Below are 21,545 nucleotides of genomic sequence, written 5' to 3' on the forward strand. Positions count from 1 at the left end.
AATAAAATGTTTTTTTTTATTTTAATAACTGATTTTTATTCACCCTGGAATCCTGTAAGTTGTCCATCACTTGTTGAATACTGACTGTTAAGATGATAATGATAAAATCACAGAATTCCATGTAAGGAAATACATATATGTTCAAATATGGTAGCACTGCTAGCTGTTCTGCAAGAAAATCTTCTTAGTACAATGGTAGACCTTAGAGTGTCCCAATAAAAACTAGTCTCATTAGAGCTTAACATTGGGTGTCTTAACATCTGAAGTTGCTGTTGAGTAGAAGGAGATTTGTGGTTTGCCAGTGTTAAGGAGGGAGTTCGTTTATGGCTGTCCTTGAAAGTAATGTTTAGAATGAAACATGCAGCTATGGGGAGAAGGGGAAGGACTATGCTGTTCAGAACTTAAACACAACGTTGTTTGCCTGGTCTGCTATAGCTGTTACTTAGTATTGGATTAGAACTGGAGAATCAGCATGAAGAATGACATTGATGTGGAAAAACTTACCACCTCTTCTGAAACTAGGGTTCTATTGAAAAGAAGCCTTATGACTTTTAGTGGACTGCAGATGCACCCCCAATGCATAAATCTCCTTTTCAGGTAGCACAAGTCCCTAAAGCCTAGGTGAAAGGGCAAATATAGATGTGATGGAATTGCAGGAAGAGGACAGTAGTTATCATACTTGGCCATTAGAAAAAAAAGATTTTTTTTTCTGTCATTCGGATTATGTTGAACAATTTGTGGGGGTCCTTTTGCTGGTGCAGCACTATGCATATCAGTCTGGTTTTGTTAGTAAACTTGACTTGTGAAACTTGTTGATCATCTTTCATGTTTGTGGTAGTTCCCTGGCAGAACTTATTAAAAAGACTATATTAATTTGACCTGCCTCAGCAGTAGTCATTTGTAAAGGTTTGGTTAATGTTGTCTGCTTTTCTGTATTGACTCATGACACTATTAAAAAAAAAAAAAAAATCTGTGCCAGTAAAGTCCCCAGTCAGGCACTAGGCTATTCAGTATCACATTTTACAAATGAGAGAGGTGTTATATTTGTGAAATTATTAAAAAGAGCAATCTGTAGAAATGTCAACATCTGTGTATTATGCATGTGGAATTCATGAATACACAGGGCTCAGATTTGTCCCATTTTTATTTCAAATCAAGAGAAGTTGTCATGTCTTGACTGTCTACTCCTGCTACTCCGAGAGGATTCAGTTCTAATCATTCATACCAATGGACTGCTCAAGTTTCTATGCAGATTTCTCCTGACAGACCAGACCAGCTTGCAGAAAACCTCCCTGTCTCATGTTGTGGAATTCTAGTTAGCTGGTAAATTGTTTCCTAGATATCAGTGTTACTGTTCTTTGATGACAATGAGTAAATAGGGGAGGAAACATTGAATCCTCTTATTTTAAATGTATCTGAATTCTTGTTATGGTGGGTAATGTATCTGAAGGTTAAATATGATTTTTTTAAGTGGAAAATATTCAGCAGGATACTCCTACAATTGAATTTTTAGCAGATTATACCTTGCCTAGCATGATTTTTTTTTTTTTGTTGTGTCTATATCTCAATTTTGCGATTGGTCATGATTTAGAGGAGAAATTTCTCAGATGGAAGATTGGGGAGAGAAGGCAAACTCTCTCTGTGGAAGGCTGGGGAGGTGGAAAAGTCTGACTTTTGTTTCATTTCTTCTCAGTATCCAGATGGAAGAAGGTTAGAAGGTTTGTCTAAGCAGCTAGACTGGGATGTTCGAAAGATCCAGCGCTGGTTTCGCCATCGCAGGAACCAGGACAAACCCACCACACTCACTAAGTTTTGTGAGAGCATGTAGGTTTGTGCAGAGACCAAAATATGGCCTCAGTTCAAGCTCCAGCTGTGCAATTACATGTTAATTGACATTTTTGAATATATAATGTAATTTGGTGTCTTTTGGTATTTCAGGAAATATAAAAATGCATGTAGATTTCCTTGTGCCAGGGCATGGTGTTCAAGGGGAGTTTGGTCGTGTGTTGTGCCGCCCTCCCCCATTTGTCTGTCTTCACATGTCACTGAACCCCCATTCTAAGTTATCTTCCTTTCAAGCAAACATGTCCATGTGTAATCCAAAGTCCAAAAAACTCCTATCCTGTGGGTCCTGTGCTCAACTGTTTCCTGGAATTCCACTGCCTTTACCTGGCTCTGCTGTCAAGTAGTGTTCTGCCCAATTCAAGTCTTTCTGAGGCCTCTAGCCTCCAGCAGTCATAGAATCATAGCATCACAGAGCTGGAAGGGACCTCAAGAGGTCATCGAGTCCAGCCCCCTGCCCCAAGGATGATCAACTCCATCTAAGTCATCCCAGCCATGACCATGTCAAGCCAAGACTTAAAAACCTCCAGGGATGGAGATTCCTCCACCACCACCTCCCTAGGCTACACATTCCAGTGCTTCACCACTCTCCTGCTGAAGTAGTTTTTCCTAATATCCAACCTATTCCTCTCCTTCTGTAACTTCAGACCGTTACCCCTTGCTCTGCTGTCTGTCACCACTGAGAACAGTTTCTCTCCATCCCTTTTAGAGCACCCCTTTAGGAAGTTGAAGGCAGCTATTAAATCACCCCTCTGTCTTCTCTTCTGCAAACTAACCAAGGCCAGTTTCTGGCATGTCAGCCCTTCCCAGGAGATCCCCTTTCCTGTCTGTTCCCTGCAGCTTCTCTCTAGAGCAAACTCTTCAGCTAGTCACCCAGGCCTTATTACCTGGTCTTCTTTCGTCCCACCCTCTCTTGCTGACAAGTAACTAATTACTGCCCAGATGGAGTGACTGTGCCTAACTGGCTTTTAACTCTTTCTCACATATGGTATGGGTTCACAAGGAATAAAATGCCAACCTAATAGGTTTCCACCCAGACCAATAAAGGGACCATCGGAATGGCTGTCACATACTGTCATATCAGTTGATATGTGTGCCATGAGAAATCTGAACAGTTCTATAGAAACACTTTTGGTCTTGATGGCTAATAATCCCTTTCTAAAAGAGGCTTGCCTAGTGGACCATTTCTCATGTAAATGGTAACACTTTGTGTGTTCAGTTGAGTAACCCCCACTCAAGACAAGGGTGAGCTGTCTGGACTGTCGGGTTTCCTCGACTAGACTCTTTCCTAAACTGACTTCATGGCTCAGGCAGTGGCACATGCTGCACAGACATATTATGGATTCTTCTTTTGCTCGTTGCTTCTTTCTGCCCAAATACTTGCATCAATCTCTGTTGCTGTAGTTTTTCAACACCTTTCCCTGCTCCATCTGCTGTGGTTTCTCTCTTCCCCCAGTCACTTCCTTAATATCCTCATGTCATTCTTCCACAATATGCCCTCTCTTCTCTTTGCAAGTGAAGGTTTGTATACTTATAGGCACCAGATAAGATGGTCAGACAGGAATGGGAGGAGGACTTCTCCATATCTGTCTTAATTGGCTTGCAAGTGTAGTTGGAAACATATTATGTGTAGCAGGGCATCTGTGTGCCTACTGTCATAGTTCAGGAATGCTGCGCCTATATGTCTCCTTAGTTGCCTAAATGTGACACCCATTGTGAGGCGTCTGGTCCACTAGCCATGCCTTTCCTGGGTGGAGATCCTTATCTGTCTCTGCCTTGACCAGAGTATTTATAGGGTGAACAAGAAGGCTGAGAAGTTCCCAGCCTTCTCTTGTGGGTTTTTTTTCCTCCTCCCAGCCTAAGCAGGCCTGCTTAGTTTGTTCCTTGATAGGTGGTTCACAGTGTAATTATGGACAGTTATAAGTTACCATATAGGACTTCCTGTGCAAGTCTGTGTAATTCTTACAGTAAAAGCAAAGAGAGAAGATATTAAAACCAATAAAATGACCTATAGTCATTCTAATAAGTTTACCAGAGATCAACCCAACTGGCTTCAACCTGGTCTCAGGCAGGGGAGTCCTTCAGACCCCAGAAGATTCTCTTTTGTGTTCATAAATTCAACAGCTCTGAGTCAGAACTAGCATTCAGTTTCATGGTGCCCCAGTAGGCCAAGTTCTTCCAACCTTTCTCTAGGAATTGGAGTCTTCTGTGTCCCAGAGGTCCTGTCCACCTTCTGGATCGCAAGCAACATCCCAAGTCAGTTTCACTTAGGCTTTTTATTGGAAAATCTGTGTTTTGTCCACTTGGTCCTGGAGATCCAGGTGGGGTCTTTAACCTGTCCTCCTGTAACAAAGGATCTTCAGACAAAAGGTCACTTTTCTCAGGGTAGAGCCTCAAATGCTGAGTCTGTAGGTGAGGGTGTGCAACCCCCTTCTCACCAGTACAGTGAGGTCTCAGAGTACGCGAACTCAGAGTGCGCGACCCCGCTCTGACACATCTGACCCTGACACCCTCCACCCCGGCCCTGTTTAAATGACCTGCAAGCGGCTCTGGTTCAAGCCGCCCCTGCCGCCCCACAGGGCTCCAGCTCAACTCCCCTACTGGCTCACAAGCCACCCTCCCCCAACCTGCATGCCTCTGGCGTTGACCCCCTCCGCTGGCTTACAAAGCTGCCCGACTGCCTGCTCTCCCGCCCGTCCACCCTGCACGGCTCCAGCGTGACCCCCGTGCCAGCTCACAAGCCACACACACCCCCCTCCACCCCTTGCAGCTCCGGTGCGACCCACCCCACGTGGCTCCAGTGTGACCCACCCCCACCCCGCCGGTTCTCATGCTGCCCGGCTGCCTGCCCCTCACAGCTCTGACACGACCCCCCTACCGGCTCAGAAGCTACCTGCCTGCCCGCCTGCCCTCCCCTTGCGGCTCCAGTGTGACCCCCTCCCCACCCCCAGCTGGCTCACAAGCTGCTTGCCTGCTCCGCGTGGCTCCGGTGCAATCCCCCCTGCCGGCTCACCACCCAGGCACGACTCTGGTTCTGGCTCAACTCTCCACCCCCGGCAGCCCAGCTTACCACCTGTGCTCAGCTCCACCCCTCACGCCTCTGCAGCCCTAACCCACCCCACGCTTAGCTCACCCCCTCCCGCCCGCCTCCCATAGCCCCAACCCACTGCCAGGCTTAACCCTCCCCAACTGCCCCACCCAGGCCAGGACTTACCTTTCAGCTGCTTCCCTAGCTACAGAACATGTGTTCTGCCGGGGAAAAAAGCCAGACCTGAACTTGCACGAAATCCAGATTTACGTGAGGTGTGTGGAACAGAACCCTTGCATACTCTGGGACTTTACTGTACCTCTTAGCAATTCTTCCCACACGTTGTCCAAGGGAGTCATATGTGGTTCCTAACTCTTGCCAGAGATTGTATTAGTGAGCCCCTAAAACTGTTGCATACAGTTCCACACTAACACCTACATAATTTCATTTTTAATACAGTGGGCTCCAAAGTATTCTCTTAATTCAATAATGTTAATCTTTATTTCCATAAGGTTTGTCCAGGCTGCTGTCATCTTGCACTAGATGACAATGATTTCTTCAGAGTTGTTGCCTTTGCATTTGTACAAACTAACATGAATAACTTGGTATTAAACTTCATCTGTATTTCCAAAGCAGTCTGTAGAGTTTTTGGAACTATGCTGTTTGTATGATTCTTATACAAATATTTTTATTTTAATGGACAGATATTCCAAAATGCAATATCAGTCAGTTTGCTATGTATGAAGGATACATTAGTGGGTGACAACTCTGCTTCTGTAGCTGGCAGATTTGGTTCCATTTAGACTTATTCCACATTTTGCTACACAAATAACTGTACAATGCTCATTTAATTTCAGACATTTAATTTTTTCCCTTTCTTGTTTCCATTCCCAGGTGGAGGTTTACATTTTATTTAAGTATATTTTCTTATGGATTCAAATTTATCTGGTCGGTGAGTTTAGTTTTGTGTATTTTTTTTTCTTTCACTGCTTGCTCCAATTGTCATGATATGGGGAGTTCAGTAGCCTCAGGATGGTCTTTTGCTTCCTAGTCAGGACCCTTAGGCATTTTCATTTTGAGTCATGTCTTCACAAAACAGGAAACATTGTCAGAAATCCTAGAAGACTCTCTCTTCTGATGCCAGAAGTGAATGGGCATATCCACGTTAAGCAAACTCTTTCTCACTTGCAAAGACACAGATCCATCTCTCTAGGCTCTCCTTGTACTGACCTCTACAAAGCTCTACATTTCACCTTTAAATGTTTATGTGCACAGTGACATGTTTTTGCATGTGGTGGTGGGGGGAGGTTTTCATTCAGGGGTGAAAGTAGATGCTGGGACTTACTGGTGCACTCTGCGCTGGGCCTGGCATCCTTAGCAAGGGGCACTGTCTCTGGGTCCCCAGAAGGGGCAGGACTATCACCCCCAGCCAGTTCTCTGGGGCTGCAGGAGTACAAGTTGGGAGCCTGGGACTCTGGTGTTGATTTGAAGAACCTGTGCTCCTGGGCACTACCACAGCATCTGGGAGCTGTGGGCTCTTTCAGATCCTGGGCCCTTGGGCAACTGCCCTCTTCCTCGCCACCCCTTCCATCAGCACCTTGGCCAGTGCTTTGCAGCCAACAGGGGAGCAAGAAGTTGGCTGCATGTGCTGCACTGATCCCATTTCACCTCTGTTTTCATCTCTGAAACCCCAGAGTAGATATTGCTTGGACTAAAGAATCAAGGTGAAGACCTTTTGAAATAGTATTGTGGTAGGGATGGAGTGCTTTAATTGGCCAAGCACATAGCATATCAGGAGAAAAATGCTGGGAGAATAATCCTCTTGTTCTTTTCACTCTAGTCACCCTGGTTTTGGGACACACGACAATGCTGGTACAACTACCCTTTTCAGGTGAGATAGATATTATTTACTAAACTGAAAATAAAACACAGTTAGGCAAAGCAATTATAATGCCACAGCTGCTGAGATATGATGATGGTATTGAATCTTGTTTGGAATAACATTCAAAAAAGAACTAGGCTATGAGCCCAGGGTGAGCAGGGATGGTGTTGCTAGTTTCTGCTTGCCAGAAGCTGGGAATGGGATGGATCACTTGATTCCTTTTTCTGTTCATTCCTTCTGGGACACCTGGTATTGGCTACTGTCAGAAGACAGGATCTTGGGCTGACCCAGTATGGCCATTCTGATGTGTGATTCTCCTTTTTTCTGAAATCCCTCAGTTTTGAGAACTGAGGCCTTTTCATGACTCCCTGGTTATTCCAAGTGAATGGTGTCAGACTGGAGTTTGAGAGATCTAAATGCTTCTTATTGTCCAGAGAGCAGAGGCAGTACAGGCTGCAACAACGTAAACTCCAATCAGTGAGTCACTGCTCTGTTCAGGAAACTTCCCCTCTGAGTGTGGGGGTGGAGTTCTCCCCTGGCCCGGGCAGTTCTTGGCTTGTGAACTGAAACTGCCCACAAGGGAGTAGATTGTGAGGTGGTATTTTTCATGGTGTACACACTAGATTGATCACTAATTTGCGTTTTAAAGCAAATGTCCCTGTCTGGTATTTTGATTATTTAAAGTAAAGCAATTTTGCAAATGTAATTATACCAATCACTATAAATTCTTCTTCGAGTGTCCCTGTGGGTGCTCCACATTAGGTGTCGGGCTCGCCCGGCGCCGCAGATCGGATCTTCCAAGCACTTTCTGCCGGACCGCGCATGCTCCAGCGCGCGCCGCTCCCTTGCGCGCTCCTGGCCACGTGTGCGACTCGGTCCCCGCCAGTTCCTGTTAACCGCCGCCGGCTGCAGACGGAATCCGACTAGGCTACGGCCAAGTTAGCGTATTCAATGGTTTTAGCTGTTTTCTTTAAAGTTTTCAAGTTCTTAGTTTATTGTTAAGTTAGCCAGTTGTTATTTTCAAAAAAAAAAAAAACAAGAAACAACAAGCGGGACGGAATTCAGTCCAGTCCTAGTAACAAGCGGAGCATTGGAGGCCAGGAGCCTAGGGCCATTAGCCCTCCTGCCGCGGCAGGCTATCCGAGAGGGGGAAAACAGCACAGAGAAGGTGCTAAGTACCCCATTAACAACTAAAAGACTCACCAACAATGTCCTCTTCAGGATTCAAGAAATGTGAGTCTTGCCAAGAGGCAATGCCAGCGTCTGATGGGCACAGTCACTGTATAAGGTGCCTTGGGGAGTCCCATGTCACGCAGAAATGCTCCTTCTGTGCAAAATTAAAAGCCAGAGCAAGGAAGGACAGGGAGATGCAGCTTAAAATGCTGCTATTCGACAAGGCCCTCCAGCCAGATATGCTGGAGCGGCCGCAGCAGGAGGGACCCTCCGGGGCCCATAAAAGGAAAGCTGCCTCCCTCACTCCATCAGTGCAAAAACGGAGGAAAGTCTCCCCAACCCGATCCCTGCCGGCAGCAACAGCGAGTGGGACAGGAGGAGCGCACAGCCCCCAGCCGCAGCAACAGCTGATCGGCGGTGGCACGAAGAGCCACGTGGAGGCGGCTCAGCCTCCAATGATCAAACAGTCGCCCTGCACCGCAGGCAGGGCGGCGGCTAAACAAGCGCCGGTGGCAGCGGCACCGACCACCGGGGAACCGGCGGTGCAGAGCGCACAGGCACGCAGCCTGCAGGCACCGGAGGACGCCGCCCGTGCGGCACTGCCCATGAGCGTGCCGAGTGCGGCGCGGACGGGGCCGAGATCCCCTGCACGTCAGGGGGCAGAGCCACCCCCTCAAGGGAGGGGGAAGGCTGCACAGAAAACAAGGCACCGCAGCCCCTCTCCAGACAGGGCTGCAGAGTTGCTTTCTCTCAGCCCTCCAGAGTTGCTTTCTCTCAGCCCTCCGCTCATGCTGCAGACTCCAACTAGAAGGCAGGGGTCCCCCCTAGCCTACCCGGAGCCCCCGTCTCCATTTTTACAACCAGCCTCGCCCTGGCTGGGACCACCTTCACCCTTCTTGGGGTTTGAGCCACTGGAGTACTATCACAAATCGCTCTCTCCAGTGTCCCAGGTTTCTCGACGATCTCGCTCCCCCAGACGCAGGGGGTATGCACCAAGGGAGTGGTCCAGGTCACCTTCCCAAGAACAGTGCCCATGCTGCCATGGTCGTCCCTATCACGCAGGGCATAGACACCACCAGCAGTCTACCAGGGAAAGATCTCCACAGACTGTCCCGTATACCTGCAGGCAATCGCGAACGGGGACAGAGACTCAAGTATCTCAGGGGGAACTGGTTATGGAACCCCGAGATTTTCCCTTGCAAGCTTCCAGCGAGCGGATGTACCATCACCAACAGGAACCGGAAGAGTCCAGAGAGGCATATCCTAGTGGTTCCTCGCTCTCCTCCCTGGACGAGGCTACGGCCCCGGGGGACGTCCATCCTCTGGATGATCTCAAACAGTTTCAAGAGCTGTTTAAAAGGGCGGCCTTCACGTAAGGCATCCAGACAGCAGAGGTGCAAGAGAAACACCATAAGCTCCTCAAAAATCTGAGACCTCCGGCCTCCTCCAAAATAGCAATATCGCTTGACGAAGCACTCTTGGAGTCTGCCATATCACTATGATATGGCAGACCCCTGTGACTATTCCGCCTGTCCACAAGAGAGCGGACAAGAAATACTTCGTGCCGGCGAAGGGCATGGAGTTCCTGTTCAGCCACCCACAACCAAATTCCTTGGTGGTAGAGTCGTTGCAACAAAGATCAAAGACATCTCAATTCAAGACAGGGGGAACAGACAAAGATGCCAGGAAGCTAGAGCTGTTCGGCAGAAAGGTCTACTCCTCCTCCACACTACTGTTGCGAATGGCAAATTACGCATCTAGCGAACTACAATTTTGACAACTACACTAGGTTAACCTCCCTCATGGACTCGCTTCCAGAGGACAAGAAACCGGTGTTCAAGGCCATCGTGCAAGAAGGCTACGCGGCCTCGAGGACAGGAGTTCAGATCGCCCTGGATGTTGCAGACACAGCAGCACGCTCCACAGCTATGGCAGTGGTGATGCGAAGGGAGTCCTGGCTCCAGACTTCGGGTATACCGAGGGATCTGCAGGCAAAGATCGTCGATCTTCCCTTCAACTCGCAGAAGCTGTTTGCTGAATCAACTGACTCGGTCCTTCATTCCAGTAAAGATTCAAGAGCCACACTTAGAACCCTGGGGATTTACACCCCTCCATACAGAAAGAAAAAGTACTACCCTCAACAAAGACGGTACCAGTACCAGCAACGGTGTCCCCAGTACCACAGGGGTTACGAGCAAGGGCGACATCAACAGCACCAGCAGTACAGAACTCCCAGGTGACGTTCCCAACAGAGCCGTGCGTCCTCGGGGCAGGGCCAAAGGCCACAAGTTTGACACACAGATCCAGGGCTGCGCCATCACTACCATCGCACAAGGTCATCCAAAGCGGTTATTCCACCATCGCCTCCGACCATTCTACGACCAGTGGCAAAGGATCACCACAGACAAATGGGTGCTGGAGATCATAGCCACGGGGTACGCCATCCCTTTCCAGTCGCTCCCACCGCCACGACCTCCACCCAGGCCCCACCTCCAGGAGGCCTCCCACGTAGCGAGGCTCAAGCAGGAGGTAGACCATCTCATGCTCATAGGGGCAGTGGAAAGAGTGCCGGAGCAACTGCAAGGGAAAGGGTTCTACTCGAGGTACTTCCTCATGGAGAAAAAGACAGGAGGCTGGATGCCCATCTTAGATCTTCGAGGCCTCAACCGGTACCTGCGCAAGCAACGCTTTCGGATGATCACAATCGCCTCCATCCTTACGGCACTAGACGATGGAGATTGGTTCGCAGCCCTCGACTTACAAGATGTGTATTTTCACATAACTATCCATCCGGCTCACCGGCGATTCCTCCGGTTCATGGTAGACAAAGAACATTTTCAATACAAGGTCCTACAGTTTGGCCTCTCCTCAGCCCCCAGAGTCTTCACCAAGACCTTGGCAGTGGTGTCAGCCTACCTGCACAGACGGGGTATTTATATTCCCGTATCTGGACGACTGCCTACTCAAAGGGGCCTTGAAGGAGGAGGTACTACGCATGAGACGCGTCACAGCAGGCACGTTCTCTTCGCTCGGCCTGGTTATCAATCTGGCAAAATCAAAGATAGACCCCACACAGGACATAGAGTTCATAGGGGCACGCATAAATTCTATTACAGCGAGAGTGTATCTACCAGAGACACGCTTTCGGGCTGTCGGCTCCCTCGTGCAAGTCATCACCTTCAGCCCTACGGTGCCTATTCTGACGTGCTTACAGCTGCTGGGCCACATGGCAGCAGCGACGTTCGTAGTACAGAATGCCAGGTTACACATGTGCAGCATGCAGCACTGGCTGGCGAGCGTATACAAACCGGCAGCACACACCGTTCACAGGGTGGTGTCGCCCACAACAGAGGTGCGCAAATCCCTGCAATGGTGGGTAAACCCCAAGAACTTGCTAACAGGGGTACCCTTCCACCAACCACAAATATCGGTTTTTCTTACTACAGATGCCTCCCTCATAGGGTGGGGAGCACACATGGGTGAAGAGGTGACGCAAGGGCTGTGGTCCTCCACGGAGCAGTCACTGCTCATAAATACACTGGAGCTCAGAGCAGTGTTCAACTCCTGCAGGCACTTTCGAGATCATATACAAGGCAAAGTAGTCGGGATCAGTACAGACAATACCTCCACCATGTTTTATATAAATCGGCAAGGAGGAGCTCGGTCCCGTGCCTTATGTGCGGAAGCAGTCCGGTTGTGGAACTGGTGCATCGCCAACAATATAACCTTGAAAGCCTCGTACTTACCAGGCGCTCACAATGTGAAGGCAGACCAGCTGATTAGGCGTTTTGCACTCACGCACGAGTGGCAGATCCGTCCTGACCTGCTACGACCGATTTTTCACGCATGGGGTTTTCCCCAGATAGACCTGTTTGCTACTCAACACAACAAGAAGTGCCCACGATTCTGCTCCAGGGCAGGACTGGGATGGGGGTCCCTGGGGGACGCATTCGCGATCTCCTGGAGGGGCCCCGTGCTTTACGCTTTTCCTCCCACAGTGCTGATCCACAAAGTCTTGCAGAAAGCCAGGAGGGAAGGAGCCCGAATGATCCTGATAGTCCCAATGTGGGATTGACAGCAATGGTTCCCCCTACTCCTGCGCATGTTGGACCGTCCACCGATGCCCCTTCCGGTGGCGCTGGATCTGCTCACGCAAGCTCAGGGGTCCATAGTGCATCCGCACCCCCAAGGCCTGCGACTACAAGCGTGGTTAATCCATGGCTCAGCTCCCTAGAGAGCACATGTACGGACGAAGTGCAACAAGTCCTAGAAAGTAGCAGGAGGACTTCCACCAGGAAGACCTACAAGCAGAAATGGACTCGCTTCACGGCATGGTGTTCTACCAAACAGCTAGCCCCCCTTTCGGTGCCTATACCTGTAATATTAGAGTATTTACTGGACCTCAAGAGAGGAGGACTCTCACTATCCTCGTTAAAGGTTCACCTTGCCGCCATTTCGGCGTTCAGACACGAAGAGGAAGGGCACACGGTGTTCACCCATCCCATGGTTACCAGGTTCCTCAAAGGGTTGGTAAACCTATACCCCCCTCGGAAACTGCTTCCACCTTCGTGGAACTTGGACCTGGTGCTTAATGCGCTAACGGGACCACCGTTCGAGCCTTTGGCCATGGTTTCCCTCCGCCTCCTTACGATACAGATGACCTTTCTTCTCGCAATCATGTCAGCTCGCAGGGTGAGCAAGCTTGCGGCAGTTATGGCAACGCCACCCTGCACTGTTTTTTCCAAGGAGGCGGTAACCATACGGCTGCATCCAGCCTTTGTTCCTAAAGTTTCTTCTGAGTTTCATATTAACGAACCTATTGTTTTACCCTCGTTTTATCCAAAGCCTCATAACTCTAACAAAGAGGCGCGCCTACACCTCCTGGACGTGAGGAGGGCGCTAGCCTTCTATATAGACAGGACCAAGTCCTTCCGCAAAAAGGAAAGACTCCTAGTCTCTCTCGCTCCCAAATCGAAAGGAGAAGGTCTCTTTGCAGAGAATCTCGAAGCACATCGTATCCTGCATAAAAATGTGCTACGAACTCAAAAAGACTCCTTTACTGGCCACGCCCAGGGCTCATTCCACTAGGGCATTGGCGGCATCAACAGCCTTTTTCAAGGGCGTTGCGCTAAAAGACATTTGCAGAGCGGCGACCTGGTCATCCTATGACACCTTCGCCAAACATTACGCCCTTCACAGGGTATTCCAAGAGGATACCCGTCTCTCGACAGTGGTCCTCTCGGGGACAAGCTGCACATAATTCGATTACCCACCTCCTATCTTGGGTTACTGCTGGGTAGTCACCTAATGTAGAGCACCCATGGGGACACTCGAAGAAGAAAGAAAGGTTACTCACCGTAGTAACGGTGGTTCTTCGAGATGTGTCCTCGTGGGTGCTCCACTACCCGCCCATCCTCCCCGCTTCGGATCTCTGTTTAGTGTTTTGCAGGAGCATCCGAGGCGGTTGGTCAAGGAACTGGCGGGGACCGGATCGCGCATATGGCCAGGAGCGCGCAAGGGAGCGGCGCGCACCAGCGCATGCGCGGTCCGGCAGAAACTGCTTGGAAGATCCGATCTGCGGCGCCGGGCGAGCCCGACACCTAATGTGGAGCACCCACAGGGACACATCTCGAAGAACCACCGTTACTACGGTGAGTAACCTTTCTTTGCCTTTTCTTTTTGCCCTTCATTCAGCTCAAATAATCATAGACAGCCAATCAGGTTCCCTTCCTTGTTCTTCTACTCCAAAAGGAGATCACAGGTCTTAAGCTGTAAACACGGAAAGGGAATTTTACTCTTTTAAAAATAAATGTATATAGACATTTGTTGATTTAAACGTTTTTTTGTAAAAATATATAAATGTGAGACCTTACCACCTCCACTCTTTGAGCAGGCTGGGGCCACAGGAGAGGTGGATTGGTTTTTAGGGTTGGGGGAAAGTCTTATAATACACATTTTGGACTACTTTGCCTTTTAATCAAGTTTTCCTTTATTTTTTCCAGCCCCTCACATCCAGTCTTTACTATTATTATATCATGGAGCTGGCCTTCTATTGGTCTCTCATGTTTTCTCAGTTTACAGACATAAAACGAAAGGTAAGAGAAGCCAGAATTTCACTAAACACATGACCAGACAGGTCTTACAAAGTAATTGTCTTGCTGGTTAGTAAAAAATGCTGAAATATAGCTATAACTGCCTTTTGCTATCACTCATCTCTTTACATTCCATCTCCTTTTGCAGACTATACACGGGGAGACCTTCAGAGACAATCCTGATAAGCAACTAGGGCAGCACATTCCTACCTCCCTACAAAGGGAAGAGGGGAAACCAATTAGCATATCCCAATAGAACAGTTGATTCAATCTTTGTATAAAAAAATCTTTTAGTTATGATACTACAGAAAAGTATAGGAAAAAATTACCTAACCATTGACCAGATTTTCAAAAGGGTAGAAAACAGTTTTTTAGTTTTTGCAAAATAAAGATTGATAGTTCGTTATTCTTTAGAGAATGTAGCATCCAGCTGTGGCTGAGCTAGCCTACCTCTTGTGCTACAGCGAATTATGCTCTCAGTCTCTGAGCATTACAAGAAAAAGCCCCATTCTTCAAGAGTTACTTAGATGTGTAGGAACCTGAGTCCCACTGAAAGTATCATAGGTACTGCTGAAGAGGTTGAGTGCCAACCTGGAGTTTCACTCATAACTGTAGTCTTTTAAAGTTTTGGTTTTGGGCTTTTACTTTGAGATCTGGCTGTAAGTAAATAGATTGCAGTTTGTTGTGTAGAAATGATCTGTGATGTGACAAGACTGTTTCTCAGCATCCAAGCTAGCCAGAACACTAATTTGTGATTATCAGTGTGAAATGTGATATCTAAAGGGATGCTATCCATTTGAAATTAATGACTTCTAAAATGAACGTTTCCTGTTGCGAATAACTCTGTTTGAGTTTTAATATCATCTAGTCTACTTCTGGCTGCTAATAATAATTAGTCTTTGCATGGCACACAATGAAGATGTGCTGGTCAGGTTCACATTTTGTCCAGTCAGTTTCACTTACCATTGTTATTTCTTAAGTAGCATTTTGGGCCTAGTCACTTAAACTGAGAATGGACTGACCAGTCTCTGTTCAGACTGTGCTAACAAAGTCCCTATCAGACACTTTGCTGGGAGGGCCAGAAGCTTCATCTGACAATGGGGGTGAAAGGAGAGAAATCAAGCACTTGCTGATGGGGTATTATAAGGAGGGAGACAGAACCTAGGGGACTAGGCTTGGTATTGTGGAGGAAGGAGGTTGCTACAGATGGGTATTTTGAGAGGAGAGAGTGTTCTTTCTGCTGCTATTTTGGCTTTTTTGCCCTGGGTAGAGACTGACTCTCCAGCTATCTGCAGCATTGCCTAGAAAAGTTTCCTGGAACAGCTTAGCAGATAGGGAAACTTAATTAAAAAACTTGCATTGGATATTACTGGACTTAAGCAAGATCATAGGATGTTATCATGGGACTTGCTAAAAGACTCATCCTGTAACTATACTCCCCACCTCAGATGAGGAGGTTAGATGCAGCTGTGAAAAAGATGTGCCAAAAGAGCCCCATCCAAAGTGAAATGGGTTTCTTTCCATCACAGCTCAGTTGATAACATTAATCTGAGTGGCTCGGAATCTGCATGATTTCATTCACAGTTGGGTTGCATCTTCTCTGTGAGACCTACACTACACTAGGAGCATTTTGAGCAGATCTAGAGAAGTAGTTATTCCCCTCTATTTGGCACTGGTGAGGTCACATCTTGAATATTGTGTCCAGTTTTGGGCCCCCCAGTATAAAAAGGATGTGGATTTGCTGGAGCAGGTTCAGCGGAGGGTAACAAAAGTGATTAAGGGGCTGGAGCACAAGATCTATGAGGATAGGCTGAGGGATTTGGGCTTGTTTAGTTTGCAGAAGAGAAGACTTAGGGGTGATTTAATAGCAGTCTTCAACTTCCTGAAGGGGAGCTCTAACGAGGAGGGTGAGAAACTGTTCTCAGTGGTGTCAGATGGCAGAACAAGGAGTAATGGTCTGAAATTGAAGAGGGAGAGTTATAGGTTAGATATTAGGAAAAACTACTTCACCAAGCGGGTGGTGAAGCATTGGAATGCGTTACCTAGAGAGGCGGTGGATTCTCCATCGCTTGAGGTTTTTAAGTCCCAGCTGGACAAGGTCCTGGCTGTGATGACTTAGTGGGGGTTGATCCTCGATGACTAGATGACCTCCTGAGGTCCCTTCCAGCCTTATGATTCTGTGAGGTAAAATTGAATTTCAAGGCTTTAGCTTGATATTAAAACATGACTGTCTTCATACGTAATACTGTTAACTCGATTTAGTGAACCATAATGCTGATTACAGAATATTGATATTACGGGACGGGTATAGCATCTATCTCGAATCAAGGCGAATGTGGAAGCACCATGTCCTTAATTCAAATTTGTTAGCCTACAGAAGTGTCCCATATGTATCCCACAAAGCTATGCAATGACCCACTAAGTGTGGCTGCTTTGTTGTGCACTGCTGTCAGGTGTGCAGGAAGTCAAAGTAAGCCCTTGAAGTTTGGATTGAATTTGAATGAAAATTTGAATTGGAATTTAGCAGCCCAGCCCTGCAAATAAAAATGGTATCCATTATGAAAATATCCCTTTGCCCATCGCATTGCACTGCATAGGTAGCAATTATCAGTAGCCCTGTACTGCAGTCATGAGCACTCAAGATGGCGATCTGACTAGTGCTTCTCAGGCGCAAAAGAGAGCCCCAGCGTGGACCCACCAGGAGATTCTGGATCTCACTGCCATTTGGGGAGACCAATCAGGGATGAAGAGACTTTGGGTGGCCAAGAGAAATGCGGCCATCTATGAGCAGAAGACATGCAAGATGGCAGCCCAAGGTTACTCCCAGGACTCTGTGCAATGCTGGGTGAAGGTGAAAGAACTCCGGCAGCCCTATCAAAAAGTCCAGGACGCCAAACAGCAGTCGGGGCAGCTCCATGGACCTGCTGCTGCTATCAACAGCTCCACATGCTTATGGGGAACAACCCCACCACAGAGCCCAAACTGAATTACGATACTTGTGGAGGCTCCGGTATGGATTCTGGGTTCAGCCCGAAGGAACAGCATGGACCAGAGGAGGAAGGGAGCAATGAGCAGGGGACAGAGGAAGTTGTTCCAGACAGCCCTGAACTCTTCACCATAGACCTGGAACTGGGCCCCTCCACGCCAGTCCCCAAGCCCTTTGGAGCAAGCGGTTCTGGTGAGTCTTTATTCTGCGTGCTAGAAGCAGGTTGGGGGTGGGTATAGCTATAGGGTTTAGCGTAGGTATAGGTTTGCTAGCTGTGCTTCTGGGCCCCTCAGAACAGCATGTTAAATTCTTGGGATGGAGCGCTTCTCCTTTTTGGAGGTCTCCTCAAAGGCCTCTTCCAGGCAATCTTGTATTTTTTCATGAGATTCTTGGGCAGGGCCTGACTTCTTGTGGCTTCCACAGTAGCACACCTTGGCTCGCCAGGCAGCCAAATAGCAATCTGGTGTCATGACACCACACAGCATTTTAGCAAATTTTCCAGGCTTTTGGTCACACAGCAGGAGTAGCTGCTGTTTCTCCATATCTTCTGTAGCAACCTGTGGAAGTATGGGAATTGGCTTTTTTTTTTTTTTAAACATGCTTCCTGCCCCTTTACATTGGCTTGCAGCAGCTGGTGGGCGCTTTGTTCCCCACCCCACAGTGCAGTTTGTAGGCTCTGTGGGGGTTCTTTCACACTCACATGCACCCATGTCATATGGCTACTGGGCTCTGCTGGCCATTTCCCCTCCCATGTCACTTACCAAGCACCATTTGTTTTCATTTCTCAGGAATCTCCTCCCATGTCTCTTTATATCCAGCCTTCCTTTAGGTATTTTTTTCCTTTACATTATCTTTTATTGTGCATTGAAGCCCCATACACAGCCGTCCGTTTGTCACTGACACAGGATGCCTAGTGGCTGCCCCTGCTTTGCATACCTTCTCATTCCCACCAGAATAGGACAATTGCTTTAACTTACCATGTCCACAAAGCAGTGTGCTGGAGAAGAGATGGCAAGTGCGGTATTGTGAAGTGCACACTTACATCCCATCCTTAACCCATGTGTCCTTCAGAAGTATACTTTCAGTGATCGTATACAGAAAGACCCATTCATTGCACTTCCAAGCACATTATGTCAATTGTATATTAATTTTGACCCCAATTTTCCAGGCCCAGTGCCCAGTGTTGCAGAAAAAAAACAGGAGATGCAAGAAAGCGAAACAAGATATGATCGTGCAGCACGTGCAAGACACTCATGCAGAGTGTAAGAACCTGACAAAGGACACTGCTCAGTGGCATCGCAGTACAGCTAAGTGGCATCAAAGTCAAGTAAAATTCCATGAAAAAATGCTTGACCTGCAGCAGCAGCAGCAATTGTCCAAAATGAATGAGGTCACAGCAAAGCAGACTGAGGTCGCTGCAAAGCCCATAATGGCCGTTACTCAGCAGACGGAGATCCTGCACTCCCTGCTTGAGTTGCAGAGGGACGCCCAAACCAGCAGGACATCAGCTAATATCTGTTGGCTGGAGTCCTCTGAGGAGAGGGTGCCCACCCCCAGTCGTCATGGTCTGCACAATGAGTCACCTGAGGGGAGGTCACCCACCCCCCTGTCGTCGGGGTTCCTAAACACGGGGAGGGAGGACAAGGCTACCCTGCCACTCCATCCCCAAGGGCCATTGAAAAAAGGCTATTCAAGCACCCTTGAGAAGGCTTCTTTTCCTGGCCATTTAAACATCTCCTAACCCTGAAATAAAATCATTCCTTTGAGCTCAGTGTGATTTCTTTTGCTGTGGTGGTGGGGAGTGGGTGGTGAGTGCTGCTGAAGGCATAGCTGCCCAGTGATGCTCCCTTGTCCGAAGCAGATGTGCGGCTGAGGGAACTAGGCGGGAGGGTGAGAGCCATTGAAGGCACAGCTGGTCAGTGAAATTCCCTTGTCCACAGCAGATGTGTGTGACTGAGGGAACCGGGCTGTGGGGAAGGGGTAGAGGAGGAGCAGTGAAACTCTCTTGTTCCACCAAAAGAGAGCATTCATTCATTATCGCATGGTTGATTTATTGGCATTATGGCAGAGACATGCATAGGTACTATGTGTGTTACAGATAATTCATAAAGCTGTTTTTTAAAGCGTCCCTGATCGCTGAAGCCTGAGTGTGGGTACTGGTGGATGGCAGTGTAGATGGCTGTGAGTAAGCCCTGCCTATTGCCTCCACTTCAAAATGTCATGTAGATGGAGAAACTGTCCCACCTTGATTCACATATGTTGTGCAAAATAGCGCACTCTGTAATAATGGTGGGGACATTAGCTTTAGAAACATCCAGACAGGTCAAGAAACATCTGAACCTTGCTTTCAGACATCTAAAGGCACATTCCATCATCATTTTGCACTTGTTCAATCAGTAACAGAGAGAGAGCCATGCTAATCTATATACTATGAAAACAAAAAAGCAATCTAATAGCACTTTACAGATCGAACAAAATAATTTATTAGATGGTAAGCTTTCCTGGGACAGACCCACTTCTTCAGATCATAGCCATACCAGAACAGACTCAATATTTAAGGCACAGAAAACGAAAAATAGTAATCAAGGTTGACAAATCAGAAAAATTATTATCAAGGTAAGGAAATCAGAGAGCAGAGGGGCAGAAGGAGGAGGGGAAGTCAAGAATTAGATAAAGCAAAGTATGTATGTAAAATAACCCCTATAATGAGCTAGAAAATTGTCATCCTGGTTCAAACCACATGTTATGTCGAATTTGAATATAAAAGAGAGTTCAGCAGCCTGTTTCCAAATGGCTGTGAAAATTCCTTTTCAGTAAAACGGACTTTCAGGTCATTAACAGAATGGCCCACTCCATTAAAGTGCTGGCTAACAGGTTTGTGAATCAGGAGTGTTTTTATATCTGTTTCATGCCCATTAATTCTTTGTCTAAGAGAGTTTGAAGTCTGTCCAATATACAAGCATGTGGGCATTGTTGGCACATGGTGGCATATATGATGTTAGTTGAGGAACATGAGAATGTGCCCGTGATTCTGTGAATAACCTGGTTAAGTACAGTGATAGTATCTCCAGAACAGATATGTAGACAAAGCTGGCAATGGGTCTTGTTGCAAGGAAAAGTTCCAAGACTGGTATTCCTGTGGTATAGACTGTGGCTGTTGGTGAGAATCCTCATAAGGGTGGGAGGTTGTCTGTGTGGTGCCCATCAGGCCATCCTTGATTTGTACTGTAGTGTCCAGAAAATATATCTCTCACGTCGAGTAGTTGAGGCATATGTTGAGGGTGGGGTGCAGATTGTTAAAGTCTCTGTGGAATTCTTCTTGAGTCTCTATACATGGGTCCAAATCATAAAGATGTCATCAATGTATCTTAAGTAGAGGAGGGGTAATAGGGGACGAGAGCTGAGGAATCATTGTTCCAAGTCAGCCATAAATATATTAGCACATTGTGGGGCCATGCTGGTGCCCATAGCAGTTCCACTAATCTGGAGGTATAAATTGTCCCCAAATTGGAAATAATTGTGGGTGAGAATGGAGTTACAGAGGTCAGACACCAGATTGGTGGTGGTGACATCAGTGATGGTATTCCTGATCGCTTGTAATCTGTCTTCGTGTGGAATATTAGTGTACACGGCCTCTACATCCATGGTGGCAAGGATGGTGTTGTCAGGAACTTTTCCGATGTTCTGTAATTTCCTCAGGAAGTCAATGGTATCTCGGAGATAGCTGGGAGTGTTGGTGGCATAGGGTTTGAGGAGGGAGTCCGCATAACTGGATAGTCTGGTGGCAAGGGTGCCAATATCTGAAATGATAGGGTGTCCGCGGTTTCCAATCAGTAATTAAAGTTTTCCGTACTGGGGTCCAAGGCTCCTGTGCAGGATTTCATCAGACAGGGAAGCAGAGTGAGCGGGGTCACACACTGTTATATTGGGTATCTCCATGTTGCCAATATTGACTTTTCCAGTCAGGGGAAAAAAGTCCCATCTAGGAGCTTTCAGTACAGTCCCAAATTTCAGAATATTTGCGCATCATGAACCGTCCCTGACCAGCCAACGTTACTGTCAGTAAAATGACCTTTGTGATCTACCAACCCTGCATGACCATGGAGAAGTACCACTTGTGATTAATATTCTCCAACGCCAGGTGTGCAGGGGCGATGGAGATGTACGTGCCATCTATTGCCCCACCACTGTTAGGAAAGCCCTGGACAGCAAAGCCATCCACTATGGCCTGTACATCTCCCAGGCTCAGAGTCTTCCTGAGGAGATGCGAACAGATTGCATGGGCCACCTCCATCACCACGGACCCCACTGTAGATCTGCCCACCTCGATCTGATTTGCCACTGACTGGTAACTGTCAGGGATTGCAAACTTCCACAGTGCAATTGCCACTCATTTCTGTACTGTTAAACCCTGCCTCGTTTTTGTGTTGCTGTGCTTCTGAATACTGAATGGCATGGGATGGGTAGCTTCCCTCATTACATGCCAATGAAATGATCATGCAGAGATCTGATGCCTCAGCAGCTCCTTACTTGTCCAGAACA

At 47.6% G+C, this 21,545-nt stretch overlaps 1 protein-coding gene across 2 annotated transcripts in view; it reads left to right on the plus strand.

Moving 5' to 3' along the window:
* CERS5 (ceramide synthase 5) overlaps positions 1-21,545 on the plus strand; it is a 55,870-nt gene that overhangs the window by 19,355 nt on the left and 14,970 nt on the right. For both annotated transcript variants that reach the window (XM_074980210.1, XM_074980209.1), the window contains exons 3-6: positions 1,694-1,824; positions 5,765-5,822; positions 6,711-6,761; positions 13,928-14,020. In XM_074980210.1, coding sequence (XP_074836311.1) covers positions 1,694-1,824; positions 5,765-5,822; positions 6,711-6,761; positions 13,928-14,020 — 333 coding nt within the window. The remainder of the gene's footprint in view (positions 1-1,693; positions 1,825-5,764; positions 5,823-6,710; positions 6,762-13,927; positions 14,021-21,545) is intronic.

This window comes from Carettochelys insculpta, chromosome 29, assembly GCF_033958435.1.
Source record: "Carettochelys insculpta isolate YL-2023 chromosome 29, ASM3395843v1, whole genome shotgun sequence".
Classification (NCBI taxonomy): Eukaryota; Metazoa; Chordata; order Testudines; family Carettochelyidae; genus Carettochelys; species Carettochelys insculpta.